Here is a 20849-nt window from a genome sequence, read left to right as displayed (position 1 = left end):
TTTTTGAAGTATATTTTCTTGTTATCTTCTAAAGCTTTTTAACATTGTCAGTTCATAATTGTTTTTTTTTTACTTCCATGTTATTTCAGTATACATTTTCTTTTTTGCATGTTTCCCTTATAGTTTGCTATGTATAAAATAAAGGTTGAACATATTTCTTTTCTGTGTATATTATAAAACATAAAAACGGCCATACTGGGTCAGACCAAAGGTCCTTCTAACCCAGTATCCTGTCTATCGACAGTGACCAGTGCCAGGTGCCTCAGAAGGAGTAAGCCTAACAGGTAATGATTAAGTGATCTCTCTCCTGCCATCCATCTCCACCCTCTGACAAACAGAGGCTAGGGACACCATTCCTTACCCATCCTGGCTAATAGCCATTAATGGACTTAACCTCCACGAATTTATCCAGTTCTCTTTTAAATGCTGTTATAGTCCTAGCCTTCACAACTTCCTCAGGCAAGGAGTTCCACAAGTTGACTGTGTGCTGTGTGAAGAACTTCCTTTTATTTGTTTTAAACCTGCTGTCCATTAATTTCATTTGGTGACCCATAGTTCTTGTATTATGGGAATAAGTAAATAACTTTTCCTTATCTACTTTCTCCACATCACTCATGATTTTTATATACCTCTATCATATCCTCCCTTAGTCTCCTCTTTTCCAAGCTGAAAAGTCCTTGCCTCTTTAATCTCTCCTCTTATGGAACCCATTCCAAACCCTTAATCATTTTAGTTGCCCTTCTCTGAATCTTTTCTAGTGCCAGTATATCTTTTTTGAGATGAGGAGACCACATTTGTAAACAATATTCAAGATGTGGGCGTACCATCTATTTGCCTATCTGTTTGCCCACCTATTAGAGAAGGACTGAGATAGATAAAGTTTGTTTAGTGTAGGAATTCTAGCTCTTATGGGATTTCATTTTTCATTTGTATAAGGTGGTGAGAGAGAAGGAAGTACTGTTACTGTGATTCTATTATGTTGAATAGATAACTTTTACACTACTAATTTAACAGTCATTGGATAGCACTTTGTCATGGCTAGGTCTAGATTTTATCCCATGATTTAAAGTAATAGCTCCAAATCCTGTTGCCCTTTTTTTCCCTGAGGATGTTTTTAAATTCTTCTACTACTGCTAATAGATATGCACAGGCGCTGGCAACTGTGGGAGTGCTAGTGCAGCATTTTTACCACAACTTTGTAAATGTTCTAAACTTTCATCAACTTAGAAAAGAGATGACTAACGCATGGTCCACCTCCTCTCCCTTTCTGTGGGCTACATCTCTATGGCAATTGGTACCCTTGGAAAGTAATATTAAAGAGATTTTAACTCTCTTTAATGCATTGATCTTCTTTGGGGGGGGGAGGGAATCCTATTTCATTTTACTCTTCATTGTCTCACCCTCTTCCCTCTATATCATTCTTTTTTCTCTCACTGACTCATCCATATGATTCTCTGCCATGTGGTGCTTTTTTTCCTCTGTTCTTGATATGCTTTACTGCAAGTTGGTCTCTTCTTCTGGTCTCAGGTAAAAATGCTTTCCAGATGACTTACACTGGACCAGTTTGACAAAGATAAGGCATTTTTTAAGAGACTCAAAAGGCCAGACTTCAGTCTCTCTCAACACTGGAAAAAAACAGAACTATGGTGGGATTGAAGGGGTATGTTCAGTGTTGTGGAAAGGAAAAGCCAGTAAGAAGTGTAAGGATCTCTTTAGACATATTCTGTAGAATTAAAAGCAAAATTTTTTTTCCAATTATAGTTCACTTTCATACAGCAAACTTTAATCTATGTTTAAATTAACATTATACCTCAGCAATAGATGTAAACTTCCTGATTAATTTAATCTTGCTGGAAACTTGAAAAATTAATTTGCTGTCAGTGTGGACAATTAAGATTTCAGTGCATGTGTTGAGCAGGTGGATGTTTCCTCTGAGGTGCTAGACCACGTTTCTGTTTCCCACTCTTGTGCAAATGTATCATATAGCAGATAACTGCCACCTTATATATTGAAGATGGCTATTACCTACAAGGCAGACATGTATTTTTCTAGTACTGTGTATGTTTATGAAATACTTCTGTCATTTGGAAAGTGGGAAATCCCTCTTCATCCTTACTACAGGGACAGTAAGTATATGCTTTATTTCCTCCAGCTTCCTCTTCTCCATTGAGCCAAATCCATAACAATTCATAGCTGTCAAAATCTTTCCCTCCCATTTTTTAGTTTTTCCTTTGTTCTCTTCTTTTCTCCCTACAGCACAGTGTGTTAAACCTTTTCATTCTCACTGTGAAGGTATAGCTACAGTACAGGGGCTGATAAACTGGGGGGAGGGGTCATTAGGTGGTTATGTGGGGGTAAGGGACTGATAGCCCCAAGCGCAGCCATGCACAGTGAGCTGTCAGCCCCAAGCAGCTGTTAAATTAAATTACATTAAAAACCTGAATTTAATTTATGGGGAGGGGCGTGTGTCACACTTAGAGGCTTGCTGTGTGAAAGGGGTCACCAATACAAAAAGTTTGAGAACCACTGCTACAGTAGAAAAACTACAGCTGCACTTGCACTGATTTAGCCTGTAGGTACTTACTACACCAGGGGTTGGCAACCTTTCAGAAGGTTTTTAGAAGATCTCTACCTATAAGTCTATAATATATAACTAAACTGTTGTGGTATGTAAAGTAAATAAGGGTTTTAAAATGTTTAAGAAGCTTCATTTAAAATTACATTAAAGTGCATAGCCCCCTGGAAGACTGGCCAAGGCCTGGGCAGTGGGAGTGCCACTGAAAATCAGCTCGTGTGCCCCCTTCGACACACATTCCCTAGGTTGCCTACCCCTGTACTACACTATGGAAGGGGTTTGTCTGGTAAATCCATTTCTCTGGCGCCTCGGGGGACAATATGGCAGCTGTCCCCGCCGGCCTCCGGACTCGGGCGCTCATGTGAGCGCTCACGTGCCCGGCGGGGGAGGAGGGTTGTTTCCGGAAGTGCTCGGGGCTCCGGCCGGCCTGGGGCGGGGATGGAGATCATCAGGAGCAGTGAGTGACGGCGGGCGCGCGTCGGGCGGGGGCTGGTTTCCCAGGATCTGGCCTCACCGCTCTCCTCCTGGGCCGCTTCCCAGGCGGGCCCCGAGAGCGTCCTCAGTGCCGTGGCCAGCCCGTTAGTGTAGGAGTCGGGGCTGCACGTGTCCCCGCCAGGAGGCTCCTGGTTCCGAGGAGGGGGGAATCCCCGCGAGAGGGCGCCAGGCAGGGCAGGCTCAGCCCAGCCGCCCCCGAGGGAGGGGCCGTGGAGCGGTAGGTGGGCTGCGTGCCGCTGCCTCACAGGGGCCGGGGCTCCACGCGCGGGGTGTGCCGCGGTACGTGGCTGAGCTGTGACCTCCGGCCCGCTGTCTGCACCCCAAAGCCCGGCCCTTGTGCTGCTGCCTGAGGCCCTGCGCTGACGCCCATGTCTGTTTGCCGCTATCGATGCAGCAAATGAAGAAAATTTGAAGAGCACCTGAAAAAATAAAATGTGAAAGATGACTGGTAATCTGAACAATGTGTTTGATCTGACTCCAAACGCCCTAAATAGATTTGAGTGCCCGATCTTCCCACTAAACTTTACCTCAATAGAATAGGTCTTCTGAAATGATGAGACTGTAGAAAATTAAAATCGCTGTTTTTGCTGGGGAGATATGTGCCCCTTTGCACTGTGACCATCTAATGTTAGGGAAGGTAATTGGGCCCCTATTCTGCAGTGAAGTCTATGCTCGCCAGCCCTTGCACAGAGCTACATTTATTTTATGGAGTCTGCCTCTGTAGGAGGCTGGGGACTCTACATGGGAATGTGCAGGGCAAGAATGGGCAGAGGAAATCTGATCATAGTATACCATATGTGATAATAGTATACCACATTTTTAGGTTAAACTTTTTAAGTGTTGCTTAGTGTGGTGATTTGATTAAATACATAGTTTGCTAAAATAAAACAAACTCACCTTTGATCTTGTCTTGGGAAGTGCTTACAGATATTTGTTGTGGTGTTGGTTATTTTGTATCTGATTATAAATGAAGGGCAAGAAAATGACAAGGACTTAGGGTTTCAGCTATTTTAGTTGGGTACATCCAGAGTCTGCTTTTAATTGTAGTCTGTACTGGATGTATTATAACTGAGAGAAGGTAGAACGTGATGCTACATCTGCTAGAATTGGTACTCTAGCAAAATGATGATAAAAAATTTGGTGAATTTGAGCTAAAACATTGAGGATATAACATTACATGTCACACGGAAAATTTGGTCATTGTATTAATGCTGTTTCTAATACTTCCTTAGGTTTTGTTAAAGAGAAAATAATTGCCTTTTTCATTGTTTTGCAGAATTAATAATGCTTCGCATGATCTAAAGACTTGGAGTGTGCTTTCTGGCGATCTGATGCACAAAGGGAAAATGGAGGAAGATGTGAAGTTACAGAGAGAGAATGAGAAGTTGAAAGTTAAAGCAGATGCTTCTCCTGAGATCAGCCATCTGATTTCAGTTAGTGAGTTCTCTTGCCACTGCTGTTATGATATTCTGGTGAATCCCACCACCTTGAACTGTGGTCATAGTTTCTGTCGACATTGCCTAGCCTTGTGGTGGGTATCCTCTAAGAACAATGAGTGTCCAGAATGCAGAGAAAAGTGGGAAGGATTCCCCAAGGTCAACATCCTCCTCAGGTGATTGTAATGCATCTATTTGGTCTTTCTAAAAGCAAAGACACATACATACTTTGTTGCTTGTTTTTTGCTATATACTTTTAAAACCACTCCGTAATCAGAGCTTGTTTGCAGTCTCTCACAATATGTAATTGTTCTGAACTGTTCAAGTAATCACTTCTGTCTTTTGGAGTGGATCTCTGAATTTTTTTTTTCAGATTTTTTTTTTAAATGCCTTAAGTTTTCCCCCCTCACTTTTCATAGTTCTTAACAACATATCACAACTAGAAATAATTATAGTTTTGAATGATCAGTGGTATTTAATGCGAGTACTGTTTTAGTTCCTTGGAATACATTCTAATCTCATTACAGCACAGTGCTAGAAGTATTGATTGATTAAGTACTTGCAGGTGTTTTGAGTTGCATACAATCGCTTTTATTGCATTTTTTAAGAAAGCAATTTTCTGAGCTGTGTACACAATATTCAGTTAAATAGTCTACACTGTTGATTTTAGCCTTTACTGTTGGACTTGGCCACTGTTATTGAATAACAACCTATTAGCTGTCTTTCAGAAGTACTAAGGTATATCCTGACTATATAAATTTAGAATAGTGGTTATTGTATAAACTTCAGTTTTTCTTGTCACATATTTCTTTATAGTGAACCTTAAATTTAATGTCTGTGTACAAAAACCTTTTATTCAACTTTTAACTAATGTTGATTGCCTAAACCTCCTTTCACTCAAAACTTAATATGTAACTAATAAGCTGTAAAATACACTTTGCAGCTGAGTCCTAGTTCTCGGTGCTGTAGACTTTCATAGACTCAGTGAAATATTGTAGTGACTGATATGTGTTTCTCCAGGGATGCTATTGAAAAGCTATTTCCTGATGACATTGAACAGAGAAAAGAAGACATTCAGCAAAACAGTGATGTAGCTCACAGCCTTGAAGCCTTCCAAAAACATGGAAATGATCAGACTTATGCACCTCCAAATGTGAGAAGAATTAATCCTCGAGGAGGGGGTTTTTTCTCTGGAGTTCTGACAGCTTTAACTTGTGTGGCAGTAAGTTTCGTACCCATGCATTTTCCAGATAAACATGGAAAACCATCTTGATGGTTTTAAATCATTGACAAACACCATCAGCATTTAATTTAAGCGCTCCAGACGAGTAAAGACAAATATATATATTTTGGGGGGGGAGTGGTGGAGTTGGTGTTAACTATAGATTTCAGTGCCAACTGTGGATGGAAAATAAATGGGGGTGGGCGATGTTGACAATTTGGAGATTTTACTCAAATTTGTATTTGTAGTGGTATTTGAGTGTACCCCATCAAACCTGCAAGACTTTCAAACATTTGATCCAGACTTAGTCAATGATGTTTATACTACATTCCAAAAAGATCTGTTGGCTGTTTTGTAGGTGGTTTTGCTTGGGTATCATTGGAGCAGCAGAGAATATGAAGATGATCTTCTTGTCCACAAACCTGTTGCTAAATGGACTCCTGAAGAGGTGATTCTTTGGCTAAAACAGCTGGGTCCTTGGGCTTCCCTGTACAGAGAGAGATTTTTATTAGTGAATGGAAGGTGAGAAAAATACAATCTCAAACTGACAAGAACAGCCATAATAGAACCATTTAATTGGATAGGCTTCCTTTTGCATACTATATATTTAATGAAATGTCAAGATCGTGTTTCCCAGGTGATCAAACATTCTGGTACCAAAGGATGTTTCAACCCTCAATTTAATTGACATAATTCTAATAATGGGTGTTAATACTAATGTGATTTTTTCTTTGTTTTACAGTTTTGATAGCTTATAAATCTTTTCTGAGTAAAATGTTACTAGGTCTCTATAACAGGGATTTGGACAGTTACCGAATGACCCAGATCCTGGAGTTAAAGGCTTAGCAACATCCAGATCATGGGGTTGCATCCCTTACCATTTTGGCTAATAGTCATTGATGGACCTATTTTCCATGAATTTATCTCATTCACTTTTGAACCCAGTTATAATTTCAGTCTTCACAACATCCCCTGGCAACAGGTTCCACAGTTAACTGTGCATCGTGTGAAGAACTTCCTATTGTTTTAAACTTGCTGTTTATTAATTTATCATATTCTTATTATGTGAAAGGGTACATAAAACTACTTATTCACATTCTTCAAACCATTCATGATTTTATAGACCTCAATCATATCCCCCCTTTTCCAAGCTGAACAGTTCCAATCTTTTTAACTTCTCCTATGGTAGCTGTTCCATACCCTTAATCATTTTTGTTGCCCTTCTCTGTACCTCTTTTTTGAGACAGGATGACCAGAACTGCACACAGTATTCAAGGTGTGTGCTTACCATGGATTTACATAGTGGCATTATATTTTCTGTCTTATTCTATCCCTTTCCTAACAGCTTCTAACATCATTAGCTTTTTTGACTGCTGCTGCACACTGACTTGCTCCTCCCCTATGTACCTTCTAGTTTTCCTGTCTGGAAGTATTTTCTCTGGACTCCTCTCCCCTCCCCCACTCTTCCTCCTAACTTGATGCTCCAGTAGATGATAACTCTTCCATCCTAAATTGATACACAACCAGTTAAAATTACAGAACAGATTTCTTTTCATGAAACCCAGATTTAAAACATGAGATCCTATCTAGTGTAGTGGCTTATTCATAGATTCATAGACTCTAGGACTGGAAGGGACCTCGAGAGGTCATCGAGTCCAGTCCCCTGCCCTCATGGCAGGACCAAATACTGTCTAGACCATCCCTGATAGACATTTATCTAACCTACTCTTAAATATCTCCAGAGATGGAGATTTCACAACCTCCCTAGGCAATTTATTCCAGTGTTTAACTACCCTGACAGTTAGGAACTTTTTCCTAAAGTCCAACCTAAATCTCCCTTGCTGCAGTTTAAGCCTGTTGCTTCTTGTTCTATCATTAGAGGCTAAGGTGAACAAGTTTTCTCCCTCCTCCTGATGACACCCTTTTAGATACCTGAAAACTGCTACCATGTCCCCTCTCAGTCTTCTCTTTTCCAAACTAAATAAACTCAGTTCTTTCAGCCTTTCTTCATAGGTCATGTTCTCAAGACCTTTAATCATTCTTGTTGCTCTTCTCTGGAGAAGGTATAGCAGGGGTAGGCAACCTCTGGCACAGGTGCCAAAGGTGGCACACGAGCTGATTTTCAGTGGCACTCACAGTGCCCACATCCTGGCCACTGGTCTGCTGGGGCTCTGCATTTTAATATAATTGTAAATGAAGTTTCTTAAACATTTTAAAAACCTTATTTACTTTACATACAACAACAGTTTAGTTATAGACTTACAGAAAGAGGCCATCTAAAAACGTTAAAATGTATGACTGGCACACGAAACCTTAAATTAGAGTGAATAAGTGAAGACTCAGCACACCACTTCTGAAAGGTTGCCGACCCCTGTCTTATAGCATGGTGTTAGTTATAGTTATTGTGTGAGCATAGCTCTAGGAATAAAAAGCAAGCTATGTTGGCTTGCCTGGCTTAAAACTTGTTTGTTTCCCAAATGTGGGGATAAAACGAGTAAGGGAAGATTTTAATTCCAGCTTGTCAATGATAAGACCATAGAAGGTATTTTATAGGATCTGGGGGCTTTTAGTGTGTTTAAAAGTGTATGGTATGGGACATAATTTCTAAAGGTGATATCTTGGTGATTCAGTATCTAGTTACTATGTTAGAATTAAAATAGTGTCTGTTACGGAAAAGGTGAGCTGTCAGTATTTACCCTTCTGAAATATTTTATTTTGTAGGCTTCTACTAACAATAACAGACGAAGATTTCACAAAAACTCCTTATCATATAGAGAACAGTAGCCATAGAAAAGCCATCATAATGGAATTGGAACGTGTGAAAACATTGGGAGTTAAACCACCACAGAACCTTTGGGAATACAAGGTAAATTTTATAAAGTAATGAAGCATGTCACTTAGAATAGATATTTTCAAAGACTATTTAGGCGACTACAAAGAAACGTCTAATTCTTTAGAATGGGATCAATAAGTGTCTGTCTGAATACAGTGCAAGGAATAACATGCAAATAAAATCTCTAAAAGGTGAATGAAAAACAGGATTCATGTGACTGGTATGGCAATGGATGCAACTGTAAAAGGTACTGTTGCATATTGCACAACAAAAGCCCAGAAAATCATAAAGTTCAGAAGAAAGCAAGGCAGGGAAGTAGTCTGTGTGCAAACTGTTAAGTTTAAAAACTAATGACTTGATTTCTGTCACATGTCAATGCTAAATGCTTTTCAGCGATGACTGCGTAAAGCAAAATAAACATACTTCAGAAAAGTCTAAAGCTGATTTCTCATAATAGTATGTCTCACTGTTAACCTTCTGATTCATTTCAGGCAGTAAATCCAGGAAAGTCACTGTTCCTACTATATGCACTAAAGAGCTCTCCAAGACTCAGTATGTTATATCTATACTTGTTTGATTACACAGAAATATTTCTACCGTTCATCTACACAGTATGCCCTGTGCAAGAAGATGAATATGAAGATACTATCACAAAACTATTAGTAAGTGTTTTAAAACATTTATCATTGTGCCAATCGCTTTAAATTAAGCATTTGTATTTAAAATTTACTTTTCAAATATGCATAGCACGTTGCTTATCATTCTTATAATAGCTTTAAAAAAAAACAAAAACTTCCCTGCTAAGTAAGCTTCATCCTCAAGCTTACTGTATAGGGTTTTGATAGTGTAACAGCTATTAAAGTTGCCCAGCACTTCCAGTTTATAACTCCCTGTTCTTTATTGGTTACTGTTTGGCAGTTTTAGACATGCAGGTTTAAAAAAAAAAAATCATGCTTCATCTTGGCCTCAGGTTGACTTAAAAAATATATTAGCACGGCATGAAATAGCAGTATCATGGGGAAAAATAGCATTTCACCATGTAATTAAATATTGTTCCATAAAATATTTGAGGGGGCAGAACTGAAACTGCATGGGCAACTCCAGCACAGGCACGTCCTAACTTTTGAATGCCTGACTCTGCAAACTGAACACTTGTGGTTTTTTTTTAACATTTGTTTCCATGTATAGACTGTGTATTAATCAATGGTAGATGAGACTAGACATACCAAGCAATTCCTTGCCCAGAAATGGAAAGGCATTCCATTCCATCTGTTCATATGGACTTCCATATTTAAGGGCAAATCTTGTGAAAGCAAATAGTGACAATGTCTAGTTAAATTATGTATATTACTAATTAGATTTCTGAAGTCTTGCACTTTTAAAATATCTCTTCACTTGGCTTTTCTTTTTTCATTTGCATTTGACATCTTAGACAACTTAAAACAATTGTTTCATATTTAGGCTTTACTGCTTAAATGTTTGGGAGTCCGTTTTAAAAACTGACATTCCTTTGAAAAACTTTCCATTAGAGCTTAAAGAAAAATATTCTACTGGTCTTGGAATATGTGTAAACTTGTTCTTACAAAATATAAATATTAGTCTGAATTGGAGTAATCCATTGTAATTTATGAGGGCACTCCAGTAACATGCATGTATTTTAAAGATCAGTTTTGTGTTAACTACAGTCTCTTCTTTTAACACATGGCTTGCACTTTAAAAGAAATTTCATCTGAAGATTCCTGTGTATTTTTCTAAATAACTAATTACTTTAAAAACATATATTTACCTAGCATACTGGATAAAATCTATTTAATAACTCTAAGGAATGAGGTGGTAGCTTTCACGTTTTTTGTCCAAAACCATTTTATTTATAATAAAGCTTGTAGTGGCAAGAACCACTCCTTAGTTAATGTTGTCTTCTGGCTGGAAGCACAATTCCACTTTACTTCTGTGTCCCTTCCCCCCTCCCTTAAATCCTCAAATGTCGTCCGCTTCAAATTTGGCCTGTGAGCACCTTTTTCTGCTACCAAATTTTGAAACCGTTCAGACAAGCTGTTAAGATAAATCCCTATTCACACCTGAAAATACTTACTACTTCCCCACTCTCTGATACAGCCTGCTGCTGCCAGCTAATGTAGTTTAATTCTGTAGCAACTTTGAAGGTTCAAGACTTGGTTACTGATCTATTTCTTCCCATAACCCCTATTCAACCCTCTGTATTCAAGCCAGACTCTTCCTCCTCTGTGCTGCCTGGGCCCCACAAGGGTGAGTACTGAGGGCACAAGAAAGACACTGGGTCTGTCTTGTCTTCTTTTTTTTTTTTTTTTTTTTTTTTTTCCTGGAGATGGAAGATATAACTGCCAGCTTCAGGAGACATACCAGAGCTAGTGCACTAAAAATAGAAGTGTAGCCTGAGCTGCACATGTGGCAAAAGGACTAGTTGCCCCTTGTTCATGTTTAGGGTCTCAGAGGGGATTGTAGTGGGGGAGCCAGCCTCTCATGTTGCTGTACCTACATTTCTATTGTTAGGGGATCAACTCAACCAGAAATTAAACATAGCAGTATAGGCATACACTAAGTCTGTGCTCAGTTAAGAGCAGAAGCTGCAGGCAAGTCATTCCTAGTCCTTGCAGCCCAGGGATGGAGCATGCTCCAATACAGAAGGAATATTTGGAGAACTTGGTCCCCAAACCACAAGAAGCCTTTTCTGCGTGTGTAAATAGCAATTGTTCAGAGGCTTGTAGCTTAGCCAAACAGATTTTCTTGGGGATGATAAACAGCACTTCTGTGATGCCAGGGTGTCCGTGATGTCAGATTTCAGGTTCTTGCTCCAAAATATGAAGATGAGAGAGCTTTTCACTGAAAGGACTTATAGGTTTTGAGTTGTGGTGTGTGTGTGTGTGTTTAAACATTGGTAAAAAAAACTTAATTTGTTCCTAATCTTATTCTTGAAAATGGCTGAACATTTTCAGTCTTAAGCAGTGACCTAAATAGAAAATAGCCCAACTTAAACCATTAGGATTGGTAATTTTGAAAGAAGACGGTTTTCAGTTCCTTCCTATCTTTAACCATAGATTTCACTGTCCCCACCTATAATATTGATAACCTAAATATGTGGCCCAAGCTGAAGAAATGCTGACCACCTGCAGCTCCCATTGACTTGGGCAGCAGTTGTGGGTGCCCATCTTTGAAAATCACTTATTTTATTAACCTAAATATTAATTTAGGTGCCTAACTATAGGCTCCCATATTTGAGACTGTTGACCTGTAATCCCATGTGGATGGGAAAAGATGGATTTCACAGGGAAGGAGTCACCTAAACTCTGCTGAGGCAGGTGTCACTGTGCAATTCTTAACTGTCTTCAGTTTCTGAGAAACTTTTAAGACTGAGAATATAATATCAGTCCTTAATTCTAAATCAATACATCCAATAAAATAGGCATAAAGAGAAGAAAGGAGGTTTGAATCATTACAGGGGCAAAAGTTGAGGCTTGTATTAGGATTCAATATTGATATGGAAAATGAGAATAAACCCTCATGATTTCAGGACATGAACCGATTTCTGGCACTAGTTATGAAAAAAGTTTCCTTAAGGGCAAGTTTATTTTTGTAACTGCCTATCAAAGGCTTTCTTACTCCTTCCTTTGAAACATTTGTTGCTGGCTACTACTAGAAACTAGACTGTGGAATAGATGGATCATTTGTAGACATGCCAAACCTATGGGGGAAAAATGCAGTAATTGGGCTTGTTTTTTGGTTAATTGGCTTGTGATTGCTTGTTGGCAAGTTTTTTGGCTTGTTGGGCTTGCAGCTTGTTGCTTTGATCAGATCCTGGCAAGCGGGGGGTGGAGGAGGGAGGCAGTGGCAAGCGGGGAGAGAGTCAGGAGTGCACAGCATGCCCAGCGCAGTACCAGGCCTGGTCCACACTACACAGTTAAATCGATTTAAACAGCGTTAAATCGATTTAACTCTGTACCCGTCCACACTACAAGGCACTTTAAATCGATTTTAAGGGCTCTTAAAATCAATTTCTGTACTCCTCCCCAATGAGAGGAGTAACCCTAAAATCGATATTACTATATCGATTTAGGGTTAGTGTGGACGGAAATCAAAGTTATTGGTCTCATTCCTTTAATGTAGCTACCCAGAGTGCACCGCTCCGGAAATCGATGGTAGCCTAGGACCATGGACGCACACCACTGAATTAATGTGCCCTAGTGTGGACGCATAAAATTGATTTTATAATATCGGTTTTATAAAACCGGTTTTAGTAATTTCGATTTTATGCTGTAGTGTAGACGTAGCCCCAGACTGCATGCCGGGGGGAATCTAGTCACATAGAGTGGTGAGGTTCTTGTTTTGGGATTGGCTTGTTTGGCCTTGTTTTGAAATGGGATTAACCTGATTTTTGGTTTATTGTGAAAGTTAGGGTGCTTATTTACCACGTGACAGTTGGCAACTGTGATCATTTGTCTAATCTGATATGGCAGTTCCTGTGAACAGCTGTATATTTTTAAGATTGACTTCCCTGGATTTAAAATGTCAGTGTCTTCTCTATAATCTTGTGTTTTTAAACTCTTAAATTGCTACTCAATCATTAATTCCAGTATAATGAAGACTTTATTTATTTTTTTAAACACTTCAGTGATTAGTACTCATTGAAAGGAATCTCACCCATATCTGCCTCTGGTGCTTGTTTGTAGAGTATACTTAACTTATTTGCATCCTCACTTAAAAATTTGTCTGATGGAAATTTTAAATTTCCATTTTAACTAGCTAGCAAAACTTTAGTGAAGCAAAGGTACTTTACCTTTCATTGCTTTATGGTTTTTCCTTCAGGAAACTGAACTAGTATGTAATTAATTTGACCATTGATTTTAATTTTTTCGTCTTAGGACCTTAAGGATCCTACTTGGAAACAGTGGAGAGAATTCATTGTTAAGTACTCATTTTTGCCATATCAGTTAATAGCTGAATTTGCTTGGGATTGGTTGGAGATACACTATTGGACATCACGATTTATAATTGTTAATGCCATGTTGCTCTCTGTTCTGGAGTTATTCTCCTTGTGGAGGCTCTGGTCAAGAAGGGAACTGAAGTAAGTCTTGCTCAGATTGTTTGTTTCCATTTTTTATGGTTGCTATTGAAGATTAGGGGAGGGGGGGCAGGGATAAATGGTGACAACTGGTTATTTTCATAATTTGATCATTAAAATGACCATGTTGAAACAGCACCATCAAGATGAGTAAGTATTAGATGAATCTGCCCACAGAATCGATGTATACCACAGTTGGTGAATAATGTAATTGATAATTTACTTATGGACATTTGAGTGACTTTTAATCAGTACTTCTGTTGATTCTGAATACTAGTACTATACAGTGTTTTCACCTCTCTTAGCCAAAAGGCCGAGAAGCGATGCTTCCCATAAATTAGCTAATGTTAATTCTCCAGGAAAAAGCTTCAAGTTTCTGTTATGGCAATCTTAATGTAAGGAGTGTATGCTAAAGATCCAATGCAAATTAAGACAGTCTAATTGGCTTGGAAATTCAGTATAGTACAATAGTTCTTGGAAGATGTTTACTTACAAAGAATTGCTATTTTTTCTCAAATTTAGATTACTGGTATTTATTAAGGCTTTACTTAAGACATTCATCACCTGTTACAGAATAATTACTGTTTACCAAGCATATTCTAGTTTGTCTTCCAAAATGAATGGAATCAATATTGCTTTATTAGAATAGAAATGAGCAGTTGTTAGTGTCTACTTTCATGCTGTGCTTGGAGGGGATGGGAAAAAAGAGGGTTAATGTTTTGACAGGATGTTTTTTGTTCTCTTTCTACTAATGGAGGGCAGAGTAGGCTTTGTGGAGAACAATCTGCATAATTTTTTTTTCTCCATTTAAGCAATTATCTTAACTTGCTATAAACTACTGAATTCTTGTGGCTCAGTAGAAGTATTTTATCTGAGTAGGTCAGGACAGGAGCTGCCCCTGCAAGGCATCTGTTGGAACCGTAGGATGCAATTGGTGAGAATGCAGTAGACTAGGTGGCATCTCACTGATTGAATTAATGTTGTAATGATTACTCACAGGTATTTTTCTTCATTCATTCGTTTTAATAGCGATGTCTAGAATACCTTTTCTATAGAGAGATGATTCTCTTGCTCTTTTTTTTCCAGGACTATTCCTCAAAGAATGTGGAGCCATTTCTGGAAAGTGTCAACCCAGGGTCTTTTTGTTGCTGTCTTTTGGCCCATTATTCCTCAGTTTGTCTGCAACTGTCTGTTTTACTGGGCCTTGTACTTTAACCCAATTATAAATATTGATCTTGTGGTAAAAGAAGTACGACGTCTAGAAACACAAGTGCTGTGATTTGACATGGAATCTTTTTCTTAGGAATTGAATACCTAAGCTGTCCAAATGTCTGAAGTCAGACATCTGAAAGGAAAACACATTGCTTTCTTTGCTTGCTTCCTTTGTGGTGAATGGGAAAAAATGCTCATTTTGTTAATTTAAAAAAAAAATTGCCTTGAGAAGTGCATTTTGAAGCAGTAGGTACCATAACCCTAAAGGTAGGCTTTGTTTTATGTACCATAAAATAAGAAGGATATTGTACATTTGTTGTAGTCATTCTATTCGATTTTTGGCTAACTATAAAAATCAGACTGTAATACTAATCTTGTGAAATCTGGCTAATGCCAAGCTATTAGGGCCTGTCCACTCAATACCTTCTTAACAGTTAAAACTGAGTGCTGTGCTATTTTGTAACTTAACATTTCCTGACTGTTGTATATTATCCAAAAATTGCCAGAAGGGAGCTTTTGGACAATCTCTTTAATTGGTTTAATATTGAAAATAATTGAGGCTTTTTGATTCATCTTGACATGCTAGGATGCTATAGTTAAACCCATACATTTATAAACATTTGCCAATAGTGCTCATTTTAAAATTCCCTCTATTCCAACTGTATAACATTTAGTTTTCTTTGTATCCCACACCTTTTATAAGTGGCAAACATGATTGGCATGACTTAAAGCTGTTTTATTTAGGCCAGTTAATTTTTATCTGTCAGAGCTGACTTAGTGCTTCCTCTCCTAAATCAATTTTTATTTGCTAATTTCTTAAATGAATTCAGATACCTCTCACAGTATTAATCTGGTAAAGCTGCCATGATACTGTAATTGATTATTGTAGTCTGATGTATGTAGCAAGACCTGTATCTGTAAATACTGAATGAGAAGTGATTTATTTTGTATAAAAACCCAACCAGGTTGCCATTTTGTTTCTGTGGTGTTTGAGAGAAACAGAGGTTAACTTTTGTTCTTAAAATCCTTTGTACTTATGAATCTCGCTGAGTTTGCATTTGTATCATACTATTAATGAATTCCAGATTTGCATATGAACACTGTTAAAAGTTGGACAAAATTAAAGGTTTTTTTCTAAAACTTTCTTCCTGTAAACTAAAGAATCGAATTTACCTTTAAATTTTTTCTTGTCAAAGCTGTTGACATTTACCTTGTACTGTAATTGATCAATAACTTTTAGCAAATCTCCTGGCTTAAAGTTAGCCTGATCACAATGGAAACAAGATTTGTTTTTCAGAAAACGTGGATGTTCACAAATAGTTATGAAGAAAATTCATTGTACAGTACTAGTTAATTTGAAGCTTTTCTGAGGAGAAGCCTCAAAACTGTAAAGTTTGCTTACCTAACCGTGCAACCCAGCTTTACATTCCTGTAAAGCAAAACCGTTCTCTTCTGAGTATTGTTGTATATAGATCCTGACTTGTGGGGATAGGTCTGTGCCCTGCATGTTGCGTAACCCTCTTTGCATAAAAGGGGGGACAGAATACAGGAATCCATATCATGGAGCTGTGGTCTTTGGAGACGTCCTCTGGTTCAATATACTCTAGATCCTAGTGGCTTAACCACTCATCACATCTACCTTTGTGGAATGAAGCTGCAGCAGGCAACCATGGAGCTGCTGCAGCCCAGAGGCCACATTAGTGGCCACTGGTATCTCTGTTGCTGCTCTGTATGTGGGAGGCAGGCAAATTTTTTTTCCCCTTGTGTCTATGGGATTCCCACTCTGGTTGTACAAGGGGACCAGGATTGGACCCATACTTATCAGTCAGTGACTTAATGTCTTTTTTTTTTTTTTTTAATTTAAATACTCAAGTGACTGTGAACAAGACAGTGAAGCTAAACAGTCTAATTGTGTTGCCTAGGCCAAGTGAAATTCAAAACTTTTATGATATAGTGAATAGTAAACTATTGTTGGTTATCAAAAGTGTTGCTAATAACAAAGGTTAAAAGCCCTTCCTTAAACTGACAGTGTCACTTTGAGTGTGCCTTTCCCTTGGCTACGTCTAATAATAAAATTGTAGCTTCAGAATTCAAATGAAGTTTAAAAGTAGAGGTTTTCACTCCATTCCTATGTGCTGTTTTGCATATGTGGGTGATAGAACAACATTGACGAAAAAAATGAGTAGCTTGCAGTGAATAACATGGTGAAAGCTGGTGTTTTAGAGGCTTTTCCCCATAGTTAACATTCCATTGCTGCTTGTGGTGATAAAGGTTCACAGACTATTAGACATCTCTGACAAAATCGTTCTTGATATTCAGTCCACGAAAGCTGCTACAGTTTCCCACCTGTTAGGAACCACTAAATTTTCTTTTAGCTTATACATTATGAAAACTAGGCATGCACAAACATTGCTGGAAAAAATAAATAATCATTTTTTATAGAAATTTTATTTTAAATTCAAAAGCATGTACAGATTTTTGTAAATATTAGAGTAGTGTCCTCCTGTCTCACTAAAACTTACATTTTGGGTGATAGTCACCACATACAAAATCTGGCCAGAAAATGTACCTTGGGTAATAAGGGGCTTTAGCCAAACACTTGGCAGCTTTGCGGTCACATTCACACATTATTTTTTGGCATTTGTCTTCTAGTGAATCTGGAAAAGAAAATGAAAACAAAGTACAAATGATTCTTAAAGTAATTAAAGGACATCAAATGGTAACAGTAAGCAGTAAACATAGTATTCAGAAAATTGTCCTAAATGTTATTTCCTGTATAAATTATAACATCTTAATTTTTTATAACAAGCCTTTTACTTTAACCGACTTTCCTCCTCTACTATTCTTTACATATTTTGAAATTTTTGCTATACTTGGTTAATGGTAAATCAGAGTTCTCCCAAATTACTGTGCTAGACTGAACCTAGATGATGATACCACCTCCCAGCAGATGGAGATAGTGGAAGGGGAGGGGATTTGTGAGTAATCGCATCTGCAGAGCTCATTTTAGCTGAGAAATTTATTTTGCTAACTGTGTTGGGAGGAACAAACCCTCAGTGAAGAGTTATCTTTAATCCTCTTATGCTTACAAAATGGAGGAATTTTATAGTTTAGCTCCTCTTCAGAAAGGAGTAATGGTAATTGTTTTGTATCCTCCTCTGCTCTAGTCAGAGCTATGTGAGAGAAGTGGCTCTTCATTCTCTCTATATATATTTAATGCCCTTTTAAAAGATGCAAGGTCAAAAGTTAGACTTATGTACTATAAAATTGAGTTGCAAAGGTGTTAAGACTTCTACAGTAAACTTAACTTGCTCGTTTATACAATATGACTTGTTACACACTATATTCAACAGCCTATTTAAGGTGTAATTTAACCTTACAAAATTATTTTCTGTGTCTTTCACAAAGGTTTTGTTTGTAACTGTCATGTTGCAGTAACGTGGTCTTTATTTTCTCCAACTCTGGTATTTGATCAGGTATTTGTAGTATACAGTGACCTGTAGAGAGCAAGTACAACAGTCTTGCAGGACCCACTTATATCAGGTGGCTTCTGACACGGTTAATCAAAGTTGAAGTGTAGAGTGGATCTTTAACTCTGCCCCTGAATCACTCCAAGGTGTTGGCACAGTAACAGCCCACTCTTGGGGAGCATGGTTAAGATGTAGTTCATGCTATGATATTGAACTGTGCTTGAAACATAACCGTGTTATGTCTCAGGGCAAGCTACATCTGTAGAATAGACAAGATCTTAAATGAGAAGAATGCAGAACAGCACTCTCCCTTTCCTTCCCCCACCCCAAACTTTGTCTCCTTTCTGGCATGTCAGGCACCCTAAATTTAATATTTTGCATCTCATGAGCATGCAGTTAACTTATTTTGGCTGTTACTAGCAGGCTACCTTTAGACTAGAATAGGAAAATCACGTTTTTAAAAAAATGGTTAAAATGTGTTGGTTTATCATTTTTTTTAAAAAAGGTGATAGGTCCACAAAAGGTGATCACAAGCACTAGTTGGCTAATGCACTATTTTAAAGTTATCTTAAACATGACCGGTTTGTCGTCATCTAGACATGTCCCCCAATGCAGCATTGCATGCATTTAAATATGCTAGACTAAAATTAATTCTCAAATGCACCTGAGCAAAACAAATTTAAGTTCAAAATGTGCCTTTTCTATTGGCTAAATGTCATATTTATAAGAAGGAGTAAGCACCAGTAAGGAATCTACTGGTGAGAGATCTTCATGTTTCATCTCAGTGTATATATTTTTGTGTGGTGCCAACATAATTGCTTTCTAGATGGCTTCAGAGGTTTTTGCTCCCAGGGTTTACCTCTGCAGTGGCAGTACAGTTGGAACTACAGTTACAGGTGAGTAACTTTTTTGTCTTAAAATTTGTCAAATACTACAGCATTTTGTGTTGCCCAGTTTTATGTAATCTTGTAATGAAAAACTTAGTATAGTGGTCTCAGCAAGTTTAATTCTATCTGCTTAAACCAAGTTTACAACTTTTTGTGGTCTTAATTCTTCCTTCTTTTTTCTAAACAATCACAGAATAATCTTTTCAGCTTCTGTTTTGCTTTACTGTTATGTGCACAGTTATAATAATAGGGGGTCAGGTGACCAAATGAAAGGTCAAAAGCTAAAAGTTAGGTACACGTTACTGACTCTGGACAGGGATATTAAACAAAAATTACTATCTGTTAACTTCCAGTCTCTGTAGTGTGTATACTTGGTATTAGAAAGGTCTCCTCCCTTTCCCAGTCTTCACCTCTTGAAGCCAGAAACCAATTTTGTGTCAAAATTTTTCTACATGAATAGAAAAACATAATTTTCTCTAATCTACAGTGGGGTCAGGTGTATGATAGCAAAGCATGCTTCCCTCTAGGTGTATCAAATTAAGTCGATGGTAATAATAATCAACACACATGCTCTTTTCATTGATTAGAATCGCCATTAGCAGATATAAAAACTTTTGTGAGAGACTTCAGGAAGGATTAATGACCTCCGAGATTGACTTCTTTATATTAAGTTGTTTTCAAAGTAACTGAAGTTAAGATATTCGGCAATAAACTGGGTAGAGATGGGGAGAGAGGACAACAAAGATTTAACAAATTATACATAAAATAATTGTGGCTGTAGGAGTTATAAAATACACACTGCAGAATTACTGAAACAATTTGTCGGAATGTTTAGCTACTGTTGTAAAATTGAGAGAAGTTCTACAGAAAACCTCCCTCCCCACTCCAAACATTTAAGTCCTAATTACAGCAATATCTTTCCACTCTGAATCTTATTGTGTGCTGTCAATCCGAGTGAAGTCTTTCATTTCTAATTTCATTACTTTTGATTTAATTTGAGCAAAATTCTGTCTATCATAACCTGAGTTCTCATATTTCAATCTTTCTTTCTGACTTTCCACTAAAGATATTTCTTGCGGCTGAAGGGAAATAACTTGACTTCTTTCCAAAACAAGGAAACTTCAACAGTACTCATTGTAATTCTATTCTGCCTCTTGAAGATATGTTAAAGCTTATTGCTGAAACTCTGGTGCATTGAAAAAAAATTGTTTAAGCAGCATTTTTGTTGAACATGCATATAAATCCCATGTTGTTCCTCTTTCACATTAGTTTACCTTATCCGAATTTTAGGGCTCAGTGAATTCCTATCCTGACTTTCATGGGAGATATTTCTGTAGGGGGCCTGATGCATTAATTTAGAAAATGAGTACTTGATCAATTTGACATACTGTAGCTATTGTATAATCAGACTGCTTTTCTTAATTTTACATGGTTTTTCCAGCTGGTCATGTCATTACTTAGCAATCCTCTTCTGCCGTCCCATAGTTTGGCAAATGTATTGAAGTTTAAATCTTATGGAAGAAAAACACATTATCAAGGTGCTGTGAGCAAGAAAATAATGACCCAAGGAATTCTGAAGTATGGATTTCTACGTCTTTTCAAAAAGAGAGTGGGTTTTTTGTGG

At 37.9% G+C, this 20849-nt stretch overlaps 2 protein-coding genes across 7 annotated transcripts in view; one reads left to right on the top strand and one right to left on the bottom strand.

Moving 5' to 3' along the window:
- Positions 1-2965: 2965 nt before the first annotated feature.
- BFAR (bifunctional apoptosis regulator) lies at positions 2966-16013 on the top strand. 6 transcript variants are annotated; one of them, XM_030577794.1, is made up of 9 exons: positions 2966-3032; positions 4347-4682; positions 5527-5728; positions 6087-6250; positions 8450-8594; positions 9053-9223; positions 10791-10826; positions 13457-13659; positions 14743-16013. In XM_030577794.1, exons 2-9 carry the CDS (start codon positions 4402-4404, stop codon positions 14933-14935), a joined length of 1395 nt encoding a protein of 464 aa, XP_030433654.1. In that variant the 5' UTR covers positions 2966-3032; positions 4347-4401; the 3' UTR covers positions 14936-16013. The 6 variants fall into 6 exon arrangements, with proteins under 6 accessions (XP_030433654.1, XP_030433657.1, XP_030433659.1 ...); XM_030577795.1 differs by lacking the exon at positions 2966-3032 and adding an exon at positions 3043-3287; XM_030577796.1 differs by lacking the exon at positions 2966-3032 and adding an exon at positions 3318-3518.
- LOC115658601 (phospholipase A2-like) overlaps positions 15687-20849 on the bottom strand; it is a 29808-nt gene continuing 24645 nt past the window's right edge. The window contains exon 4 of the mRNA XM_030577800.1: positions 15687-17525. Within this exon, the coding sequence (XP_030433660.1) occupies positions 17380-17525 (146 nt within the window). The 3' untranslated portion in view covers positions 15687-17379. The remainder of the gene's footprint in view (positions 17526-20849) is intronic.

This window comes from Gopherus evgoodei, chromosome 10, assembly GCF_007399415.2.
Source record: "Gopherus evgoodei ecotype Sinaloan lineage chromosome 10, rGopEvg1_v1.p, whole genome shotgun sequence".
Classification (NCBI taxonomy): Eukaryota; Metazoa; Chordata; order Testudines; family Testudinidae; genus Gopherus; species Gopherus evgoodei.
Note: the sequence above shows the minus strand (reverse complement) of the source record. Positions and strands in the feature narration are given on the sequence as shown.